The 24,447-nt window shown below is 39.4% G+C and overlaps 1 protein-coding gene across 1 annotated transcript; it reads right to left on the bottom strand.

The window, feature by feature from the left end:
- Positions 1-38: 38 nt before the first annotated feature.
- Positions 39-23,277, bottom strand: abcf1 (ATP-binding cassette, sub-family F (GCN20), member 1). Its single transcript, XM_051955559.1, has 20 exons — positions 23,264-23,277; positions 23,078-23,179; positions 22,498-22,618; positions 18,470-18,541; positions 16,805-16,927; positions 16,481-16,581; positions 14,821-14,906; positions 14,586-14,725; positions 8,657-8,805; positions 8,471-8,554; positions 4,975-5,099; positions 4,490-4,602; positions 4,198-4,372; positions 3,412-3,486; positions 2,957-3,027; positions 2,837-2,869; positions 1,605-1,773; positions 1,449-1,513; positions 1,296-1,368; positions 39-205 (listed from the first exon to the last, which is right to left on the bottom strand). Exons 1-20 carry the CDS (start codon positions 23,275-23,277, stop codon positions 39-41), a joined length of 2,058 nt encoding a protein of 685 aa, XP_051811519.1.
- Positions 23,278-24,447: the final 1,170 nt, after the last annotated feature.

Here is a 24,447-nt window from a genome sequence, read left to right as displayed (position 1 = left end):
CAGCTAGCATATGATATACAGACACAGGGACTCTGTGATCATGGATTGACTTTGTTGATCATGGTCTCTCCCAAAGCCTCCAGCACCTCCCGCTTGTAGTCATCAAAGTCACCGTCAATCTGGTTGACTGTATAGTCCTCTACGACCCAGAGCTGGCACTGAGTTTCTGTGATGAGCCGGGCGTCGTGACTCACAATGATCACAGCTGGAAGACAAGGAATAGAGTTTTAGTAGCATATATTAAACACCTTTATTGGTGTTGTGCTGTAAAGCTTCATACAGTCTTAGATTCAGGCATCACTCACACCAGTGTCATCTTAAAAGAGCGTTTCTACATTTCACTGTAGACCCTGACTACTGCACTATTAATCTGGTTCTACTACAGGTTGATCTTGTCATTTAAAAATTGTATTATTGCTGTATGTAAGCCCAGTTTCACTACAAAAATAAAATTCATGACATTTTCAATGATAAAAACTTTATTTATTTTAGTATGTATTTCACAACATAAGGATTATTCTGACGTGATTATTTTCTGGTATCCCCAACTTTTTATCCTTTTTTTTTTCTAGCAGTGACAGCTTTTCATGTTAAATGAGCTGAACAAAGCATGACAGTACAGGAAGTCAAAGATGTAGCCCAGATCACAAGTATTTAGACAGTTAAACAAGTTTTTGTGCTTCAGCACATTTCCTTTGAAATAAAACAATGTATGCTACAATTAAGTTTCAAGTCTCAGCATTACTTTATGTAAGCTTAGGTCAATATAAAAAGTGCTCTGTAGAGCCCGTCTAACATACAGAGCTGAAATTTAGGGGATATAAAGTAATTTGACAGAAACACATGAAACCTAACAAAATTCTTTGCCGACACTAACTAAAGTCTTGGACCTACAGACAACAGCAGACACTCTGCTTGTCCACTCCTGATGCTCTACAATGCAGCCAATGTTTAAATAATCACATGACGTGTTTGGTCTAAGTATATAGGAGTTTACAAGCAATACTATGGAACTAGACCTCATGCCAACAGTACTAAGGCTGGCTGCACGAGTAAATGAAACACTGAAGACAGTTTGAGGTAGAAACTAAAATTTAAAACAGGTGAATGCACCTGATACTAACACCAAAACTCTTTGGTATTGTAATTTGTTGAGTGATTGTGGAGCGTCTCCCGCCTCTTGACAGCTCTTGTAGTTGAAGAGTCACTCACTCATAAATGAATTCCTTAATTAATTCCAAATGGCTCACATAGAAAATGCACAATAAACATTCTTCCATAATCTTTCTTCTTACCTCCTTTGTATTCATTTATGGCCTCTGACAAGGCATCAATCGACTCGATGTCCAAATTGTTGGTCGGTTCATCCTATGACAGAAAAATACAAAATCATTTAGACATGGAATCCATTTATCATCAGGAATGATAACAGGCTGAATGGCTCTTACCAATATCAGTACATCTGGCTGACGGCACGCCAGTTCAGCAAACACGACTCTGGCCTTTTGACCACCTGTTAGGGACAGACAAGACAAGTTGCTATGAAATGTTTTCTTCATGACAATCTACAGTAAATGTTCCTATTGATTAGTTCATTTTCATACCAGAGAGTTTAGATATCTGAATGGTGTGTGCGTGGCTCTCAAGACCAAAACGGCCCAGGCACTTCCTGCCATCCTGGTAGGGAAGGTTGAAGTTCCTCATCAGGTACTCTGTGGCTGTCTCCTCCATGTTCAGCTGGTCAGCATACTGCTGGTTGAAGAACCCCACTTTCTGTAGGCACACAAAAACAATCCAATTTGAAACTTTTCTGCATACAAACTGCTCTGGAGCCACTGAAACATGATCTCAGTGACCAAAACACAGGACATGTTCAACGGGATCGAGGTGTTAGCTGTTAGCTGTCCAATCATGTGCTAACACTAAAATAGTGAACACAGTTCCAGAGCTCTGTTTGTTTGCTAAAAATAGAACAGCACCATTGGCAGCCTTGCTTTTGCAAGGAAACCGATCAGTGTTCAAAATCAATGATTTTACTACATTTGCTATTTGCTTTGAACGAAGGCAACATCAAGAAACATTTCAGGAAAATATCAGCAATATCTGCAAGAGGGAGAGCTCAGTTGACCAATTACAGTTTAGATCCATGGATCTGTTAGATTTCTGTATCACTGCGAGATAACGGGAGGGCATCACTGTAACTATGACAACAAGTAAACACTAAATCAGTTACATGTCACATGGTTGCGATCCTACTACTAATTGACTGCCGCGGGCTTATTGGGTCTTATCTGTTGGAAATCATACAGGGAACTATTGATTAAATTGTGGATGTTTTCAGATTCCTATCAATTCCCGCTGCCTACTACATATTTAAAACACACAATTTGGTATCCGTACACAATGTACACATGAATAACACATGCCTGTTCTCAGCACAAGGTCATTTTGTTTGTAGGTACAGCTACACTGAATGGCCACATTCTACGTTACTGTGATTTCTCCCACAAATTGTTTCAAGATTTTAGCTGTTAGAAATGATACAATGACTGAGCAGCCTTGGTGAGTACTGTGCTCTCTGAGTGCATTCCTTGTTCATATTTCTTCAGCCATGCTGGGTTATGTTAACACAATATAATGAAGAAAACATGATAAAAACCAGTGTTAGAAGAGGAAGTACAAATGTTTTGAGATCTTTGTAAAGGCAAATAGGGTGAATACACACAGTCTGGAAGCTTTGGGTCCTGTCCCTAGCTGGTCAGAAGAGAGTGACTTTGTGTGAGCATATTGTAGAATATGTATTTTAAGAGTCCCTCCTCCACAGTAAAATACTCACCAGGCGATGATTCTTCCTCATCTCCCCTTTTGTCTAAAAAAGAAATAACACACATTTAACCAGTGTACTCATTTACATTTAAGTGAAATTATAATTTCATTTGCATATGTACACTCTTACAGGATTTAATTTCCCAGTAAGCAGCAGCAGCAGGGTACTCTTTCCAACACCATTAGGCCCAACAATGCAAACTAGAGTAAGACAAAAATCATGTTAGAGAAAAGAGAAATGGTTTGGACAGCATTTCAAAAAATACTTCACATTTTACAAAACAAACTAGAATTAATGCTGCAAGCAGCACTGACCAGGACATCGCACAACCACACATGCCAAGACATGGCACATGGCAAGGCGTAGTTTATGTCAGGGTGGGGCAGAAATGTCAAGGCGTTGACATTTAACTCCAGCACTCCTGAGATATCACTTAATTTTCAGTGGAGTGACACAGCCCTGTTTTCCTCCTTTTAAATCTTCTACCAACACAACAAGTGCACAAATATGGGGACAATGTTTGTTGGGCTAATGTCAATTATTTCAGCAATATCCTGAAATGATCACACAAGCACCATACTTACTCCTGGAGTCCATGTCAATGCCAAAGTCCACATTTTTGAAGAGGGGTTTCTGGCCCTCATAGCCAAAATCAACACCTGCAGAAAGCACACAGACAAGACATCAGTGTTTTCCCCAGCAAGACAGACAGATTCAATTTTTATTTGTCAAAATTCAAACTACACATTGGAGCAAGTGGACAGAGCAGGGATAAATAAAAATAAATAATAACTGTAACCAACAAAGTTTTCAGAGTTATGAGATCTCCACTACTGCTGTAAAATGTATTTTCAAAAAGCAACATGAAGGAAGCATTATTAATTGGTCCACTTCACTGTCATGGCTGAAGGTTTATCTAACTACACTATGAAACCAGCCGCTGGGACACGGAGCACGGCTGGTTTCAGCAATTGTCAAAGTCAGACACAGTTGTGATCTAAAGTTTACATACATTTGTAGACAACATCTATAAAATGGTAGTCTTCAGTTTCCAGTAACTCCTACAACTCTTATTTTTTTCATGATGGAATGATTTAAAGACATGCATCTTTGTCACAATAAACAATCATGCATTTAAGTTCCTTTAATATTTGAATTAATATTGGTGCTGAAATGTGGAAAAAGTCTTTAATAATTAAAGTATTGTTGCCTGTGCATGCCTATCTGTTAATGTGACAGTTCAGACTACGGAAATGTTGGTAGAATCAACTTAGTAAGATTGTCCACACAATTTTACAGAAATGTGATTGGTGTGCGCATTCAGGTAAAATATGAGTAAACTCAAGTCCTGCATCTGTTGATGTTCTTACTGTGCAGTCCCAGTATAGGTGGTGACAGAGGGGGTGGGTTGGGGAAGGTGAACTTGACAGTGTACTCTTTAGGCCTCTTCAGCAGCTCAGTGGCTTCCTGGCTCTCCTCCTCCTGGCCTCCCTTCTTCTTGCCCTTCTGTTGCTTTCTGGTCAGGGCATCCTTAGTCTGCTTCTCCTGAGAGGAAACATTTAAACCAATCTGTCGTCAGCCGCAAAATCAACTTTAAGATGAATTGATGGATAGAAGCATTCGTGTCAACATGCAATCGTCAAATACGGCAACCATACTCACAGCCTGTTTGGTGGACTTGCCACCAGCCTTCAGCTCCTTGAGTTTCTTCTCCTGTTTGTCATACTGCTTCTGTAGTTCTTTCTGCTTTTGCACATACATCTTCTTGAAGGTCACTTAAAGAAATGCAGAAAAACAAATGTAAAACAGGACTTCCACTGTAAGATTCCACTGCATCTTACTCCCTTTCAATCTAATTCTCACCCAGTCTAAGACATTTCAAGCACCTAGCCTGCTAAAATATCCTACCAATTTTATGTAATTCACAGCAGCAATTTTTCAAAGTTGATTCAATTCTAAATTTAAGCAAACAACAAAAACATGTACTAAAACTGCAAAGAAACGGTGGGTTTCATCACTGACATGTACACAGTCAAATTCTGAAGAACACATTTGACATCCACTGAGGCAGAAATTTTACTATTTAAAATAAATGAACTCTTGTTTGTGAAAACAGACAAGTAATGGTGAATTAAATTAATACTTACAGTAATTCCCCCTGTAATAGTAGAGTTTCTGGTTGTCTAGGTGGATGATATCTGTACACACATCATCAAGGAAACTCTGGTCGTGAGATACTATGAGGAGAGTCTTCTTCCATCCTTGAAGGTAGCTGGCCAGAAAAAAGACGATACACAAATCCTTGAAGAGCATATTTTAGAGTTACAATGGCATAAAATCATTTCCAATATCAATGCTGCAGTTACTTTTATAACAGGTGGAAGTCAATCAGCGAACAGACTAGAAATGATCAAACATTGTTTTAATTTAGGTTTTCCTCTGCTTTTATATAGATTTGGACCCAAAGTGTGCTCTTTGGTTCCAATCCAACACATTCTGATGAACCTGTTTTGAGGGATCTGAAGAACTCAAAACACAAGAACTTGTCATAAATCTTAAACTTTTATTAGTGATGAAACTGTCCATCCATCCATCCATCCATCCTCTATACACCGCTTTATCCTCACGAGCTGCAGCCTATTCCAGCTGACTCGGGTGAAGGCAGGGGACACCCTGGACAGGTCGCCAGTCTGTCACAGGGCTACATATACAGACAAACAATCATTCTCGCATTCACACCTACGGGCAATTTAGAGTAAAATCAATTAACCTCAGCATATTTTTGGACTGTAGGGAGGAAGCCCAAGCACCCAGAGAAAACCTACGCATGCACAGGGAGAACATGCAAACTCCATGCAGAAAGATCCTGGGAAAGCCAGGACACGAATCAGGGACCTTCTTGCTGAAAGGCGAAAGTGCTAACCACTACCCCACTGTGCAGCCCCGTGATGAAACTGATTTTTCTTTTTTTTTCTTTTTTTTTTTTAATCGTTCTGCTGTCTTTTGTATCACTGTATCAACCCCAGCTACTGCCTAACAAGGTGACAGGGGATTTGTCAGGAAACAAATGGCCATCTACAAATGCACTGAACAGACAGTTTACTTACACACGTGGACAAAATTGTTGGTACCCCTCAGTTAAAGAAGGAAAAACCCACAATTCTCACTGAAATCACTTGAAACTCACAAAAGTAACAATAAATAAAAATTTATTGAAAATTAAATAATCAAAATCAGCCATCACTTTTGAATTGTTGATTAACATAATTATTTAAAAAAACAAACTAATGAAATAGGGCTGGACAAAAATGATGGTACCCATAACTTAATATTTTGTTGCACAACCTTTTGAGGCAATCACTGCAATTAAACGATTTCTGTATTTGTCAATGAGCGTTCTGCAGCTGTCAACAGGTATTTTGGCCCACTCCTCATGAGCAAACAGCTCCAGTTGTCTCAGGTTTGATGGGTGTCTTCTCCAAATGGCATGTTTCAGTTCCTTCCACATATGTTCAATGGGATTCAGATCTGGGCTCATAGAAGGCCACTTTAGAATAGTCCAACGCTTTTCTCTCAGCCATTCTTGGGTGTTTTTGGCTGTGTGTTTTGGATGGTTGTCCTGTTGGAAGACCCATGACCTGCGACTGAGAGCAAGCTTTCTGACACTAGGCAGCACATTTCTCTCCAGAATGCCTTGATAGTCTTCAGATTTCATCGTACCTTGCACACTTTCAAGACACCCTGTGCCAGATGCAGGAAAGCAGCCCCAAAACATTACTGAGCCTCCTCCATGTTTCACCGTAGGGACAGTGTTCTTTTCTTCATATGCTTGGTTTTTGAGTCTATGAACATAGAGTTGATGTGCCTTACCAAAAAGCTCCAGTTTGGTCTCATCTGTCCAAAGGACATTCTCCCAGAAGCTTTGTGGCTTGTCAACATGCATTTTTGCAAATTCCAGTCTGGCTTTTTTATGAGTTTTTTTCAGCAGTGGTGTCCTCCTTGGTCGTCTCCCATGAAGTCCACTTTGGCTCAAACAACGACGAATGGTGCGATCTGACACTGATGTACCTTGGCCTTGGAGTTCACCTTTAATTTCTTTGGAGGTTGCTCTGGGCTCTTTGGATACAATTCCAACGATCCGTCTCTTCAATTTGTCATCAATTTTCCTCTTGCGGCCACGTCCAGGGAGGTTGGCTACTGTCCCGTGGGTCTTGAACTTCTGAATAATATGAGCCACTGTTGTCACAGGAACTTCAAGCTGTTTAGAGATGGTCTTATAGCCTTTACCTTTAAGATGTTTGTCTATCATTTTTTTTCGGATGTCCTGGGACAATTCTCTCCTTCGCTTTCTGTTGTCCATGTTCAGTGTGGTACACACCTTTTCACCAAACAGCAGGGTGACTACTTGTCTCCCTTTAAATAGGCAGACTGACTGATTATGAGTTTGGAAACACCTGTGATGTCAATTAAATGACACACCTGAGTTAATCATGTCACTCTGGTCAAATAGTTTTCAATCTTTTATAGAGGTACCATCATTTTTGTCCAGGCCTGTTTCATTAGTTTGTTTTTTTTAAATAATTATGTTAATCAACAATTCAAAAGTAATGGCTGTTTTTGATTATTTAATTTTCAATAAATTTTTATTTATTGTTACTTTTGTGAGTTTCAAGTGATTTCAGTGAGAATTGTGGGTTTTTCCTTCTTTAACTGAGGGGTATCAACAATTTTGTCCACGTGTGTAGTTGAGATTTTGTTTTTAAACAAAGCAACCAACTAACTGAATTTTTATTTTGGGACAACTTCCAGGACTTAAACTAGATGTCCTTGAATCTCAAGTCTCTGTGTCAAATATAAAGTCAACCCTTTCCACATGAACAGACGCAGACCTTAAGCCAGCAGCTTCCTAAGAAAGTCACTGCAATACACAGAATCAAATGCTTCTTGCAAATTGCTTACAATAACCCTCTACAATTTTTTCTGCATCCATCTCTATTCTTATTTTTTAAAGATTTTTAATAAATGTGCAAAAATTGTTGCATTTTGTAATTGAGTTATTGATAGTTGTTTGATGGCAAATGGAAAATCAATCTACCTTGCAAGAAGCAATATGAAAAGCAATATATAGATGCAATAGATGTACGAGACGAAACTGTGACACTGATTTCAAATCAACACAGTAGTAGTATTTATATGGGCCAGTCTGCCCAGCTTTGTTGACCGACGTGTTGCTATCAGGGATGGAAATAAATTCTAAGATAGCAACATTTAAATGGAATTTAACCAACTGGTTGAAAGCAGTCAGAAAGAAGGAGAGAGACTGAAGTAAGAGTGAGAGAGGGAGTGAAAGAAAGTGTGCAGGTGAATGACTAAGTGTGTGGACCTTCACACAGCAATGGCGTCCCTGTTAAAAGTGAAAAGCAGGGTAGCTGCTGATTCTGAAACCAGTAGGACACTGAGAACCAACAAAGATTCCAAGTCAAAGCTCTAACAGGTGGAACCCTGCTTGGCTAATCTACACATCAGTGTCAACTGACCTAACTCATATTCTTTCCCATTCTTAATCCCAATCAAAGATTACCACTATCAAGCAATCTATCGTATGATTCAGGAAAACACATTTGCTTATAAAGATGTTTATACTTGTTAAGCCAGATGACAGCATTCAGGTCCAAGTGGTTGGTGGGTTCATCCAGCATCAGTAGAGTGGGCTCCATGAACAGGGCTCTGTGGGTGCAGAAGGGTGGGTGAAAAAGAACCTCTGACATGTTGAAATTGGACCTATTCCACACAGAAACTGTGGTGTATGTGAATGTGTAAAGAGCGTACCTTGCCAGGGAAACCCTCATTCTCCACCCACCAGAGAACCTCTTGGTGGGTCTGTTCTGCATTTCAGGGGTAAATGACAGACCAGCCAGGATCCTTCTGGCTTTGGCCTCAGCTGCTGCTGCTCCAATTGCCCTGAGCTCTTCATAGACCTGTCAATAAGAGAAACACAGAGATAGTGACAAAGAGGATGCACATCTGACCCTGGTATGCTGAGTTCTCTTAAGGACAGCTTATGTGATATACACACGTGGACAAAATTGTTGGTACCCCTCAGTTAAAGAAGGAAAAACCCACAATTCTCACTGAAATCACTTGAAACTCACAAAAGTAACAATAAATAAAAATTTATTGAAAATTAAATAATCAAAATCAGCCATCACTTTTGAATTGTTGATTAACATAATTATTTAAAAAAACAAACTAATGAAATAGGGCTGGACAAAAATGATGGTACCCATAGCTTAATATTTTGTTGCACAACCTTTTGAGGCAATCACTGCAATTAAACGATTTCTGTATTTGTCAATGAGCGTTCTGCAGCTGTCAACAGGTATTTTGGCCCACTCCTCATGAGCAAACAGCTCCAGTTGTCTCAGGTTTGATGGGTGTCTTCTCCAAATGGCATGTTTCAGCTCCTTCCACATATGTTCAATGGGATTCAGATCTGGGCTCATAGAAGGCCACTTTAGAATAGTCCAACGTTTTTCTCTCAGCCATTCTTGGGTGTTTTTGGCTGTGTGTTTTGGATGGTTGTCCTGTTGGAAGACCCATGACCTGCGACTGAGACCAAGCTTTCTGACACTAGGCAGCACATTTCTCTCCAGAATGCCTTGATAGTCTTCAGATTTCATCGTACCTTGCACACTTTCAAGACACCCTGTGCCAGATGCAGCAAAGCAGCCCCAAAACATTACTGAGCCTCCTCCATGTTTCACCGTAGGGACAGTCTTCTTTTCTTCGTATGCTTGGTTTTTGAGTCTATGAACATAGAGTTGATGTGCCTTACCAAAAAGCTCCAGTTTGGTCTCATCCGTCCAAAGGACATTCTCCCAGAAGCTTTGTGGCTTGTCAACATGCATTTTTGCAAATTCCAGTCTGGCTTTTTTATGAGTTTTTTTCAGCAGTGGTGTCCTCCTTGGTCGTCTCCCATGAAGTCCACTTTGGCTCAAACAACGACGAATGGTGCGATCTGACACTGATGTACCTTGGCCTTGGAGTTCACCTTTAATTTCTTTGGAGGTTGCTCTGGGCTCTTTGGATACAATTCCAACGATCCGTCTCTTCAATTTGTCATCAATTTTCCTCTTGCGGCCACGTCCAGGGAGGTTGGCTACTGTCCCGTGGGTCTTGAACTTCTGAATAATATGAGCCACTGTTGTCACAGGAACTTCAAGCTGTTTAGAGATGGTCTTATAGCCTTTACCTTTAAGATGTTTGTCTATCATTTTTTTTCGGATGTCCTGGGACAATTCTCTCCTTCGCTTTCTGTTGTCCATGTTCAGTGTGGTACACACCTTTTCACCAAACAGCAGGGTGACTACTTGTCTCCCTTTAAATAGGCAGACTGACTGATTATGAGTTTGGAAACACCTGTGATGTCAATTAAATGACACACCTGAGTTAATCATGTCACTCTGGTCAAATAGTTTTCAATCTTTTATAGAGGTACCATCATTTTTGTCCAGGCCTGTTTCATTAGTTTGTTTTTTTAAATAATTATGTTAATCAACAATTCAAAAGTAATGGCTGTTTTTGATTATTTAATTTTCAATAAATTTTTATTTATTGTTACTTTTGTGAGTTTCAAGTGATTTCAGTGAGAATTGTGGGTTTTTCCTTCTTTAACTGAGGGGTACCAACAATTTTGTCCACGTGTGTAAAAAAATAAAAGCAAAACTGTAGCTGAACTTGTTAATGGGTCTCATCACATGGCAACACAAATGTTATCTTGAGATGCTTCCACTATGGGCCACATTCAGCCTGTTACAAAGGTTTGCACAGCACACCACAAAGCTTGTGTAGTCTTGTTCTGATCATCTTCGTCTCATCATCTCCTCAACCCTATGAAAACACACTAGCAGTCTTTTCTGCTGCTTAAATCAAATCACTTGATAGACTCCAAATTGTGCAGAACTCAGCTGCTGGGCTGAACAAAACAAAGAAACATGAAGATATCAGTCCCATTTTAGCCTACTTACACTTGCTTCCAGTATGTCTTAGGGCAGATTGCAAGCTTTCACTGATTACTTTGGTTTTCTCCCAGCTGTATTGCCAACCTTGAAGTATGTTACGTGTCAACACGCACTTTGAGATCCTCAGGCTGAGGTCTTTGTCTGTTCCAGGGGCCTGACTGAAACCTAAAGGGGGCGGGGCACTTCCAGTCAGGGCCCCAAAGCTCTGGAACAATCTGCCTGAGGACATCAGGACGGCCTAGGTAGCAACATCTTTTAAATCCGTTCTTAAAACATTTTTTACGAAGAGCCCTTCCTGATTGTACATGAGTTTTATTTTTTTTAACTGTCTTTTCATGTCATTTACAATGGAAAGGTATCTTATAGATCTTTTATTTTATATATCTTTAAACATGGTTTATACACCAATCTTGAAGTTAAATTTACTACCATTTAATACCTTTTTTTTTACTACTTTCAGATTTTTTTTACAACCATCAAGACACCGAGTTGCAATTATTAATCAGAAACCTTTTTTGATATGCACGCAGATTTTGACATACAGCACTTACATCATACTTGCCACTATCCAAGGAGACCTAGTTATTTAGCTACAGGGTATTAGTTACAGTAACTGGTGCAATGTGAGGTGGGTGCCTTGCTTCACAGGCGCTTAAGCGATGGAATGGTATTGAATTTAAACTTACGTACAACCTTTTCAAGATTGACTCCCAACCATTAGGCAACAGCTACTAATACTATAAAAGAAGAGATTTAGACAAAATATTGCACATTTATTTCCTGTCCCCATGGAAGACTCCACTAGCCCATTAAGAACATGTTTAACAACCACACAAACCAGTAAAAACAAATTGAGACAAGGATTGAACAACCAACTAGGTTTAAATGACCAACAAATCTGCACGCAAATTTTCACAAAACACTTAATCAAAACGAGCGCAGGATGACAAAATAAAAAAATCTTGTGCCAAGTGCCTTAACCTTTCATAAAATAGAGACAAAATCAAAATCTTACGGCAAGTGCGTCAGCTGCACAGCCTTGTCCTCGTTAGTTGTGTCCATTTGCACCAATTCCTCCTTCTTCTCTTTGTATCTTCTCCTCAGAGAATTTGATTTTGTGATTAGTTCAGCCATTGCAATTTTGTCCAATCACCGCAACTTTCCCGCAATTTTGGCCCGCCTCCCGTGAGTTCCACCAATCATAGCAGCTCCCAGCGCAAACGTAATGCACGTATGTCACCGAATTCACTTCCTGTTTATGGTTTGAAGATGCAGACATGTGCGATACTAATGTCTCTCATTTACCAATAAAAATTACTGCTGAAGACCGTGATAAACAATTAATTCACTGATGTTCTTCACCAAAGCGGAGCTAAACTGTTTTTACAACCGTGCAATATTGTGGTGGAATACAAAAAAGGAAAAAAAAAATCATCGATTGATACACACTTTAAAAAATAAATAAATCACGAAACATATTAGAACGGCTGAAATGAGCGGACAACAGACCAGACAAATCACCATGATGGAAACTGTTGCATCCAGATCCATTAGAGCACTGAAAGAATGAGGTAAATTAGATTAATTATTCCACCAAAGAGTGAAGAGAAATGTCCATGTCATCCGGAGGGTCAACCACCGCCTAAGCGGGACGCTACCACAGGCAACGCGCTCCGTGGTCGGACAACTGGGGCAGACGGCTCGTCTCGGTCTTGCCACTGAGAGCCACGGTGGAGTTATGTGACGATCAGCGTGTGTGAATCATTTCCTTGTTACCCACATCATTCAAAACGGACTCTGGGATTTGAATGAAGTTTTCAGGGTCGGTCAGAAATGACACAAGGACCAAGTGATTAGACTTCGGCAGTGATACAGCTTAAAGTTTGGATCCACGTATAGGTTGTGGGAGAGCAATCTGCGGACAGATGAGCGCTAATCCGCGATCCCGCAGGCCGCGGTCGCTCTCGGAAGTCGAAGTGGCATCATCCAGGGAGATGCAGGCGTAAACTAACCGTGACGTCACCCGTTGGTTTCAACGCCGAGAAAATGAAGCCCGGATTTTGCTACTTCCTGGTCGCCGTTTTGGATTTTTTGGAGCCAGTGACGTAAAAAGCGTCATCAAACAGACTGGACCGGACAGCAACTATAGAAGCAGGACTGGCTGAGGACTCTCTTATCCCGCCCACATTTTACCGCAGAGGCTTCTGTTGCTGTCTATCAAGTATAGCCACGCCCCCTGGCTCCGCCAACTTTAACGATTTATTTAAAATTCAGTGTTGATTTATTTTAAGATCGGCCACCTGATCTCTCATTTTGACCATGAAAACTAACGGGGAAAAAATCCTGAGCTGTAGAAAATCAGTCTATCAAATTTTATTTTCTCCAAAAATGAATTGGGGTCTATGGAGAAAAAGCTTTTTGGAGCCAGGCCTAGCGGACGGCGTGATATTGCAAGTTTTTGACACTTCCGGGTTGGCTTCAATTCTGGAGCCAGATGCTACGTCCATTATATAGACAGTCTATGGGGAGATGTCAAGTTAGCATTGCAGCAGCTATGTACTCAGTGTGCACGCGGAGGATTTCAGCTCTCTAACGACCAATGAATGCATTGCTATGACGTCGACGTGAGCGACTGACGAACGTTCCGGTATAAAATTTTGCAAGCAAGATATGTTTTATTTTATTTATGTTTATTTTTTGATCAAAATGAAACAGCTCATTGTCTAAAAGAAAAAATAATACCTCGTTTTAAAAAAATAATACATTTTGCCCAAATTTAAAACCTTTTAAGGCCATTAAATTTTGCGTTTTTGATTTATCACTTTTTAATACTTTTTAAAACCCTGCAGAAACCCTGTTAAACCTCCCTGCATAGGTTTTATATAAATCAAGTTTTTCCTGCATTTTAAACTTGATGATTAATTTGCTGCCGAAGTGAAGCACTTTGTAATGTGCTTTGAAAAGTGCTACTTAAATTGTAAATAAATTGAAATAACTAATTTTTTTAAACATAGCTTTCAGTCATTCAAACATACACAATTTTACGTAAATGTTACTCACAGACATACTTACAATAGTGACGAAGAGTGTCATTTGTGAAAAGTGCGAGATTGTACAGTTTATCAAAGGATGTATAACAGATAAATGTACCAATAAAGTTTGTCAAACTGTCTAAATAACTAACAGCCTGGTTTATTTATGATTTTCTAAACACTGAAAATTCTGTCCATGTATGATGATAATCTAGCCTCAAGTTTATGCACAGTAAAATAAAAACATCCAGACAAGTGTGATGGAGCTCAGGACTCAACCTAATTACAGTCACGGTGTTATAAAAAAATTTGACAGCTGACTACAAGTCACTGAACAGGTGTACCTAATAAAATGGCCGCTGAATGTAGATTTAGTGCATGTCATTGCACAGAAAAATCACCAGTGATAGCTACCAATTATCTTCCAATAGCCTTAAGCAGGGGACCCATCTCCATTTTAGCCCTGTTTGACTTAAGTCTTGTCATACAAGGATCAAAATATTTTGTTCAAAATCCTTGAAGAGATGTTTAGATTGTCTGCCATGAATATAAAAATCATAAATGCAGCAGCATTGTAACTGGTCCTAAGTGGTCATTTCCCAGGTGAGGGATCAAAAAAAACTTTATCTTAACTCAATAAAGGTTACTCCTATTCCACTCTGCCAGTTCTGGTTTTAAATGATCACAGCAAAGTTATACACATACCTTATCCAACCTCTCAGCCACAGCGTCCTCTCCCTTCTCCAGACGAGCCTGGAGCTGTTTCTCCTCCTCCAGAAGCTTTAGACGGCGGGTGTCTGCCTTCAACACTGCCTGCACCGCCGGCGTGTCATCAGCTACCACCTCTAAAAGGAATACAAATGTATAACAGAGTCAGTGTGTTAGAACGGCATGGATACAGACAGAATAATGAAAGCGAGGACACTGACAGGTCACCTACCCTGTTCACACAGCAGCACGTCGATGTTGGGGGGAATACTGAGAGCTCTGTTGGCTATGTGTTTCAGTAATGTGGTCTTTCCTTTACTGAAAGATGAGATGAACACAAGAAAACACTGATTCAGTTATTACAGAGTGAACAACAAACTAAAAACATAGGCTACATTTACAAGCCACAGTAATAGATATTATATGAATATTAAGCAAAATGTCTGGATCAGAGGTGAACTTTCCCATGAGTGGCTGGCCTGCCAAAATTTCTCCAAGAGCATGTCAATATCTCAGCCAAAAGAACCCAGATGAACATCAAAAGAGCTGCAGACCTCACTGGCCTCTGTTCAGTTCAGTGTACATTATTTACAGGGATGGGATCAGCAAGTTCTGATTTTAGCGGAAAGTTGTTGACCGGGGGGGCGCAGCGACTTCCAATCGCTGGGCGGTTCACAATCGTCGTTAACAAGCTATCGTTAACGTCGTTACCATCGCGCGGGAGTATCAGCGACAATAAAGTGTTCAAACTTGTGAAATCAGCATTCAAATAAATGAAATCCGCGGATCCGCGGTAAATTCCCATCCCTGAAAAAAGCGGAATTCCGCGAATTCGCGGAAAAATCACATCCCTGTATTTAACAATAAGGAGGACATTGGGCACAAATGGCATCCATGGAGAGTTGGAAGGCACAATCCACTACTCACCAAAAAAAATCTAAAGGGTTATCTAGCAAAGGCAAAAGAATATCTATATGAGCCCCAAGACCTTTGGGAAAACATCCTGTGGACTGATGACCGGAAACAGACCTGTCACATCTGGTGTAAAGCTAATATTGCATTCCACAGGATCATGATACCAACAGTGAAACATGGTGGTGATAGTGTGATGATGACCTATCAGAAAACCCTCCTAAAGAATATCCACCATCAGTTCATGACCTAAAGTTCAACACTAATGCTGTAAGCAGTATGACAATAACTCAAAGCACACAAAAAAGTCCACCTCTGAACGGCTCAAAAAGAATAAAATTAAGGTTTCTGAGTAGCCCAGTCAAAGACCAGACTTGAACCCAATTGAGATGTTGTGGACATTTGAGGCAGTTCAGCCTCAAAAAACATCTAATGTGCCTGAATTAAAACTATTCTGCAGAGAAGATTGGACCAAAATCCACTCCATGGTGATACAAAAGACCTACTGCAAGCCATCACAAATGTTTAACTCCAGTTATTGCTGTCAAGGGACCAACCAGTTTTTAGGTTTAGGGGGTCAGCTACTTTTTCCACAAGAGGCGATACAGGTTTTCAATAAATTTTTAATAAATCACAATCCAGAAACTGCATTTTGTGGACTATCTTGGTCTAATACATAAATGTAAATATTAGTTTTATGATTTGGAATGTTTGGGTGGGACATTGCTGAGACCACAGAGTGACTGAAGAGAGAGAGCCAGGTGAAGGTGAGCCAAAGGAGCATAGTATATATGTATTTTACAATAATTGGTTAAAAAAAAAAAAAAAAAACAATAATCTTGAAATGCTAAATATAGGCTGGGCTATAACTGGTCGATCCCTACACTTGTACATCAGAGTAATGTTACTACAACTAGTAGTCTCTCTCTCCCCATTTACAGCTACAAATCAGAATAAAAAAATAACCAAAACATATTTACCCATTTGGTCCAACCAAACCATATCTTCTTCCGGCCACGATCAGTAGATCAGCATTGACAAAAAGTTCCTTGCCATGAGCAGATATGCTGAACCTCTCCAGCTACAAAACACAATATAGATCTTCACTAACAGAGAACACCGAAAACAGACTGCAGCACATGCAGCTTTTCACAGCTGTCATTTCATTGGTTGTAAGAGTTAGCTGTCATTTCGAATACGAAATCAAGTAGAATTAGGAAAATAAATATACTTTGACGTGTTTCAAGAGAACAGGCAATCGTTAAACAACACTTCATGAGATTCACTGAGAAAAATGTAGTAACCTTGATATCAGAGGCATTCTCCAGCATTGCCTGTCTGGCAGACATCTCAGCCTGGGAAATGGAGAAATCTCCCTCCAAAGCATTCTGAGCACGCACACTGGCCACTTGACGCTCATACTCCATCTGTAAGAACAACAACAGAGAGAGATGAAAGCCAGTTCTTCCTGGTTCTTCTGAAGCAGCAAATTGACATATCATTTCCTGTTTTCCTCAACATCAGGCTTGATTAAAACTGCAAACATTTCTTTGGTCACAATTATACAGTTGCAAGAAATGTTACCGTTTCACAAGGAAAACGCTTTGCTGTCACCATAGATACAGTTATTAATATTTGCATGTTAACGCTGTTTGATCCACATACGAGCAGTGTAGATGTATGTAAGCTAAGTGATAATCAGGGTTTGGCAGCAGATCACTTTTTGGCACAACACTGGTCGAAGCGTCCCAGCATAGCTCCTGTTTTTTGACAAAACCCTCTTTTGTCTGATTTTTTAATTTTTTAATATTTGAATTTACAATAATGGACTACGGAGCACCTACCAAGAAGCTCCATTACAGCAGATGTTTATCTGACAATCCAAAAATTTAATTTAAGGAAATGATTCCGTTAGCATTTACTTCAATGCCATTTGCCAGCACAATGGAGAGTAGCTCCTCTAATGCTAGTCTCATACAGGTGGATAATCTTATTGATAGAACTTCAGCTTCACCATGTTCATCAGTTGACACTGTTGCCCCTATGAAAAAGAAGGCAATAAACGGTAACATAATAGCTCCACGGTATAATGAATAACTGTGTCCTCTTAAAGTCTGAACAATACATTTTTTAAAATCCAGAACATTCACACGACAGTAGATGTAAACAAAGGATCAGGCTTTGGTCCATGCAGATACCCATCAGTTAAGAATTTCCTTTGCTCTGTTTCTGATCTTAGGACTGGGACATCCCTAGCATTTGGTGCATAAAATGTCAAAATATTAGGAAAATTCTTAAAAAGTCAGTTATTGTTATGGTTGCATATTTTCTGTCAATAAATTGAATCAGTAAACACCATTCATTGTTTCAAATCTACATATTTAAATTACCTGTTTTAAAGAACATTCAAACTGAATTAAGACTAAAAAAGTGTAAGAAATACTGGAAGAGTAAAAGCTACAAGGCTTACAACTCTGATGCACTCTCAGACTGAGATCTGGGGAATTAAAAGGGAAAATTAACACCTAGCAGTCAGGGTTCAGGGCACATATCCCAGCCCTTCCTAGACTTTAAATGACAACATTTCTTCATGGTGATTTCCTTCTGGTTCCTCAGAGAAAAAATTATGATACTGTGCCAATTTGCAAATAAAATCAGACTTTAAAATAAACGATAAAAATACTTTCATTAAAGCATATCGTACATAGCAAGTACCTGTTTTTTCTTCTTCTTTTGTCTTTTTTGCTAAGATTAGCAAATGGGTCGTCCTCCTGCTGCTTAGCCTGTTCTGCGATGGCATCCTCAGCACTCTAAATGGTACAGTCAGAAAAAAGGCAAATCAACACAATGTCCAAAAGCAGAGAATTTAATTGCTTTTGAATTGAATTTTGAATGGCCCCCAGGGTGCAAATAAAGTACTCTGAATTGAATCAAAGAGAAAGAGACAGCACTGTGGAAGACAAACATACCATCATCATGTCACCTCCATCGCTATCCTCCTCCTCCTCCACGCTGCGTGACTTCTCAGCAGGTTTACCTTTCTACATGGACAGAGTTCAGTTGCAACAGTTACTTAGTGCTGAAAATAAAATAAACATGCCAAGACCAACACCAACATCAGCACATGTCGCTCGCCTTGTGTAGTTCTTTCTTTCCCTTCCTTTAGCTTCTTAGCATTTTTTTTTTGGAATACAAAAGTTTTCTTTTTTAATCTAGCAAATACATGCAATTAAACAGGCTGCATGGTATTTTGTGTAAGAAATCAAAGTGTGGAAGGCCTTACAGCTGTTCATGTGTTACAGCTATTTCAGCTACCAGTGATTTTGATTCACACAGAGCCTTAGCAGTCAGGAATACTGAAATACAACCTATTTTTCCCACAAGAACGCCCCTCCCTCCCATTAAAAGATAATTTTTTTTTGTCTTTTAGTTCTAAACCAAAAATGAATAAACTGCCATTTTCCAAGAGTCTCTAAGAAGCACTTTGTAAATGATGTGGTTTCTTTAGATTAAGTTAAAGTTAGCTGAATTAGATTAGATACTTTATACCTCCTCGTGAGGAAATTCACTAATTGTCAGCGATAGTATTTTATTTGAGAGGCATTAATGAATATTGTGAAAACTGTTACAATTATTCCACATTCCCAACCTAAATAAATCTGAACATATAAACAACATGTCTCTCATCCACAGTTACTATATCTTGCATGAGGCCAGGGCTGGATAAGCCAGCTGTAGCAATTTGAAGCAGGAAACACTCAACATGCAGCACGCCAAAAGGTTATGATAGAGTATTATAAATAACTGTAATAGCATGCTATCCATGTTAGCATAATCCTGGGACAGCTTGGATGGTGGGACATTTGCTGCTTAAGGGCTGGGTTTATCAAATGATTAATGTTAAATGATGAAATCAGTAGATTGTCTGCTCAGTGAAGTTCATATGATTATAAAGATTTTAAACAGCACTCACCGTGGACTTGGCTTCAGCCTTCTTGCTTTTATTTGTAGTTTTCTTTTCACCATCCTTCTTCTCTCCTTCATCATCCTCATCAGACTCTGTCTGAAAATTCCATAAAAAAATGACTGCAAGTGAATGTTGTGAAAGGTCTAGACACTTAAATTCAGTTTTGAAAAGGATTTTTAGGTGTCAGGCAGATGATAGTCTTGATATTTTGCCCAAGACTGAGTGAATAAATTACAGTAGATAACATGCCCAAAACTCCTGTATTAAAGATGCACATAAATGGCCAGAACTCAGACTGTAGACCTAGACAAGACACTGCTCCCTACACCAAATTCAATGCACTGTAGGATGCTTTACAAGCATCATTAGCCTCTTGTGTGCGGAAGTCCCACTTACAACAAGCTAGTTTGTAATGCCATATTTATTAGTATTTGGATAATAATAAGAAGGGTCCACGGATTTAATATACCAGCAACTTTAGATAATGGTGTGCTTCTACTAGCATTAGTACTACAAGGCCATTTTTCATTCCAGTGTTGAGGTTTCTCAAAGGGAATCAAAGGTTTTGTACAGTTCCTCCACATATTCTAATATTGCAACCTTACAATGCCCACTGAATCCTCAACAAATGAGCTTTAAACTGACCAGTTACAAGATTAAAACCACCAGCCTAACATTGTATAGGTGCCCATTTTGCAGCTTCAGACCCGTTGAGGCATGGAGTCCAAAGATCCTCTGAAGGTGTCCTGTGGTACAGGCACAAAGACATCAACAGCAGATTCTTTAAGTTCTGGAACTTGGGAGACGTACCCTCCTTAGATCAGAATTAACTTCTAGTCCATCTCAGAGACACACAGTCAGACTGAGCTCTGAGGAATTTGGAGGCCAAATCAAACTCTTATTAAAACCGTTTCTAAATAAGTAGGGCTTATTATCCTGCTGAATGACCACTATTGCCATTTCCTTCGTCCATTGTTTTATGATCCCAGCTCTGACTCTTAGATTCACAATAGAGTTTTTGATGGTGGACAGGGGTCAGTATGCACACTTGACCTCCCTACAGCTACACAGTACCATACACAGCAAGCTGTGATGACCCGTTTCTTTCATAGTGAGGTAGGTTGCTGTTTGGAGATTGTTGTTGTTTCCCGTAGTGCAAAACAGTACCACAAAGAAAGTGGAACGAGGACAAAGTAATTTATAAAGTGCAGTGGTATATACCCACATTCTACATCCAGTGAGTCATGGCAGTGGTGCAGTAACTGTTCTGTTGGATCACACAGGCCAGTCCTTGCTTCCTAGGTGCATCAAAGAGTCTTGGGTGCCCATGACCCTGTTTGTTGGTTCACAGGTAGGCCTTTCTTGAAAAGCTTTTGGTTGGTACTAACCCACAAGACAGTTTGGTGCTCGTCAGCTGCAAGAATTGACTGTTTAATTGCTGTTGAATACATTCCACCACTCCACAGTGTGACTGTGATGAAGTATCAATGTTACTCACAATACCCATCATGATGCTAGATATTAAAAGCCATTTTAAAAAGGAAAGCTTTGAATTTTGATTTTAAAAGACCGAGGTCAGTGGTGGTACGCAGATACAGAGAACGCCCGGTCACCCCAGTCAGTTCTCAATGTCAATTCATTGTATCTGCAGATGTGGCTCTGTTCATTCTTTAATAAAGGTCGCACCATCTACTGGGCAGCTGGTTGCATTTCCCTCCATACTGAAAGCAGAAAAACACAAGAGGAAACAGCAGCTGATGCTGTATCACTGTTGACTAAAACAGCAATGTCAGCACAGCATTGTGCTCTACTTTACTGTGTTATCAATGAAAATTTTGTTGTATGATAACAATGTAGATTAGTGATTTCGAAACTATCCATGATCTGCATCCCCAGGGTTCCGTTAAAAATTGTGCTCTCCCTTTACAATATCTGGGTGGCAGCAGACGTAAACACAAGAAGCAGGCTTAGGTTCACCTGGATTAGACATTCTTACTGTTGAATCTTGGACATATTTTCTGACATATCATTACGAAAATTAGTATTTTAGTACTTCTCTCTCACATTTGTGTAAGTAGCACAACTTGACACAGCTTCATGATTATGTTTTTACACATGAATTTTTTTATTGAGCCTCCAATCTCACACATGTTGTCAGATTTAAAAACCTCTTCTTGTCACCTGAATCAACAAATGTTCCAGTTTGAAATTAATTTTTATTACCTTTCCTGTCTTGTCAGAGACCAATACTATTTCTCATGTCACGTTCTGCACTTACATTTTTTTTTCAACATTAGGATCATTCTCTCCATTTTTATCCAGTAAATCCACTACTGTGTCCACCTGCTCATTCAGCATGTTATTGTTCTGACACCAGATGTGGGTGGGTCTGAGGGGCAGACAGTTAGGATTACTACAACAGTAGAATCCCGCTTTTCTCTTGATTTTCCTGATTATTCTAAACTTCCTTTACTTCAATTAACTTTTTAAATGCAGGAATTTTACAGTGTGTTGTTAAAGCTAAAAGCATTACCTGTGAGGGCTATCATAGGATACTCTGCTGCCATTGTTTGGTTTTGTGAATTGACTTTCATTAGCAAATGCATAACTTGAGTAAGAAAAGTAAGATTTTATCCACCCTCACTTAATAAGCAGTACTAACACACTGACTTGCATTAGCATAAAAAAAAAAAGAGAAATAAGGGGAGCACTGTACCCATCTCTTTGCGAGGTGTAGTCTCTCTTCATACCAATCCTCGAAGTTCTCATCAGCATAACACTCTGGCTTTAGCTGAGAGCAGCAAAGATGTTCCCTCCCTAAGGACATCAGAGATGCTTTATACTGGCAACATGTAGAGTCCAGAAGGTAGGCTTTTAAGTAGTACCTATGTACGAACCATCACAAACCTTTTTCTTGCTTCCTTTGCTGGGGGCAATGACTGTAAACAAAAGACATGTACACTGAGAAACGATTGCACACATGAGAATAACAATGATCTTGTTACAGGCATCAGTCTTAAAATATCATACCTGGCTCATCTTCCTCATCACTTGCTTGCACGGAGAGCTTTTCAGATTCAGCATGACATCCTCATCATCTTCGTCATCTGCATCTTTTCCTTTCCGCCGGTCTTTTTTTTTTTTTCTGGGGCTGAAAAAAAAGTTTCAAACTCACATTTTTGGATTTTGCACAGGCTAATGCAGCAAGAGGTCATAAGCTGCTCAGTGCATCACAGCTAGTGGGTCAGTCCCCTTTCAATTCAGTCAGGACTCAGGAAACATGTTGTGTGCCATCTCACATTTGGTTGAGAGATTACTTACCATTTAGTTTGGACCCACAAATAAGTTGTTAATTAAGAAGTTAAGTTGGCAATGTGTTTTTAAAGACTGAATGCAAAAATAAAAAACAAATAAATAAGACAATAAAATTAAGTAATTAAAAATAAAAACATAAATAATAATTGCCCAATGGGGCTGCAGAATGAGTGGCAAACTTTGCACTCAGAACAATTAGTTTTTTCTGTTTTTTATATCGAAGAGCTCTAAAGCTCTCTTGTAAGGAAATTCACAGCCTCATAGCCTGGGCTTCCCTATCGGTTTTCTCCTCTACCATTGTGTCTCTCTCTCCTGCACCATCACTTCACTCTCCTGCTCCTTCACTCTGCTCTCCTTCACTTTGTTCCACTGCTCCTCCCTGTCTAATGTTACTTGTCTTATACGATTACATAAAACATTAACATTAGATAATTTACACTCACATCACATCTGATTACAAGTGTGAACACATTTTTTTTACCTAACCATCGCCATTTATGAGTCAGTAAAAGGCTCATGATACCTGACTAGTGTCATCTCCTGTCAGGTGTCTTTCTCTTTTTAGAGAAATTATTTTGAACATCTGAAAATGCAGTCAGCAGTTACATCACGGTGTGTAGATATTAGCTTAATGCTATCAATTACACTCAACAAAAATATAAACGCAACGCTTTTGTTTTTGCTTTCATTTTTTTATGAGATGAACTCAAAGGTGTAACCTTTATCCACATACACAATATCACCATTTCTCTCAAATATTGTTCACAAATCTGTCTAAATCTGTGATAGTGAGCACTTCTCCTTTGCTGAGATAATCCATCCACCTCACAGGTGTGCCATATCAAGATGCTGATTAGACACCATGATTAGTGCACAGGTGTGCCTTAGACTGCCCACAATAAAAGGTATATTTAACTTGCAAAAATCTACTATGAGTTATCTTAAGCTAATAACTTTTCTTTGGTAAGTCACTGCCCTTTTTTCCAAAATGACACTCCTTTGACTCTCTCACGTGTTGCATGGTGCATGACGTTACGTCACTTTCAAGGCCACGCTGTCACGACTAATTACCGTCGTATTAACCCAACATATCAAAGAATAGATACTAAGCAAGACAGTTTCTGTACCCGACCCAGTGCAAGACTCTGCTGTGAAGGTGGAGACATGCGGGGGTGGTGTATTGGGACAATGAAAAAAAAATAAATTAAAAAAATTGAAGGAGCGGCGGCTAGGATTTAGGAATGGCAGCCCGCCACTCCTAAATTACTGTAGAGGGAACACTGGTTTTGATGTCTTAAGTATTAATCTACAATGTAGAAAATAACTAAAATAAATAAAAAACATTGAATGAAAAGGTGTGTCCAAACCTTTGACTGGTGCTGTACTTTCACAGAAACAATTACCTGTTTTCCTTGTGAGTGCGTCACAGGTACTTCGTCAGCCTTTCAGGTTTGCTATCTGTGGCAAGCTCCTCAAAGAACTGGAAGAAAACATTCACACAACAAATCCAATCATTAGCATTGTGCCACAAAGATAAAACACCTTAAGGTACTTTAATGCCAAACAAAGATGTGAAGAGGTACTCACACTCTTTTTGCCCTTTTTATCTTTCTTCCCTTTCTTGACAGTTTTTTCTGTAGGAAGAAAGCTGATCTTTAATTTCAT

Source organism: Acanthochromis polyacanthus, chromosome 11, assembly GCF_021347895.1.
Source record: "Acanthochromis polyacanthus isolate Apoly-LR-REF ecotype Palm Island chromosome 11, KAUST_Apoly_ChrSc, whole genome shotgun sequence".
Classification (NCBI taxonomy): Eukaryota; Metazoa; Chordata; class Actinopteri; family Pomacentridae; genus Acanthochromis; species Acanthochromis polyacanthus.
This window is presented reverse-complemented; position numbering and strand designations above follow the sequence as displayed.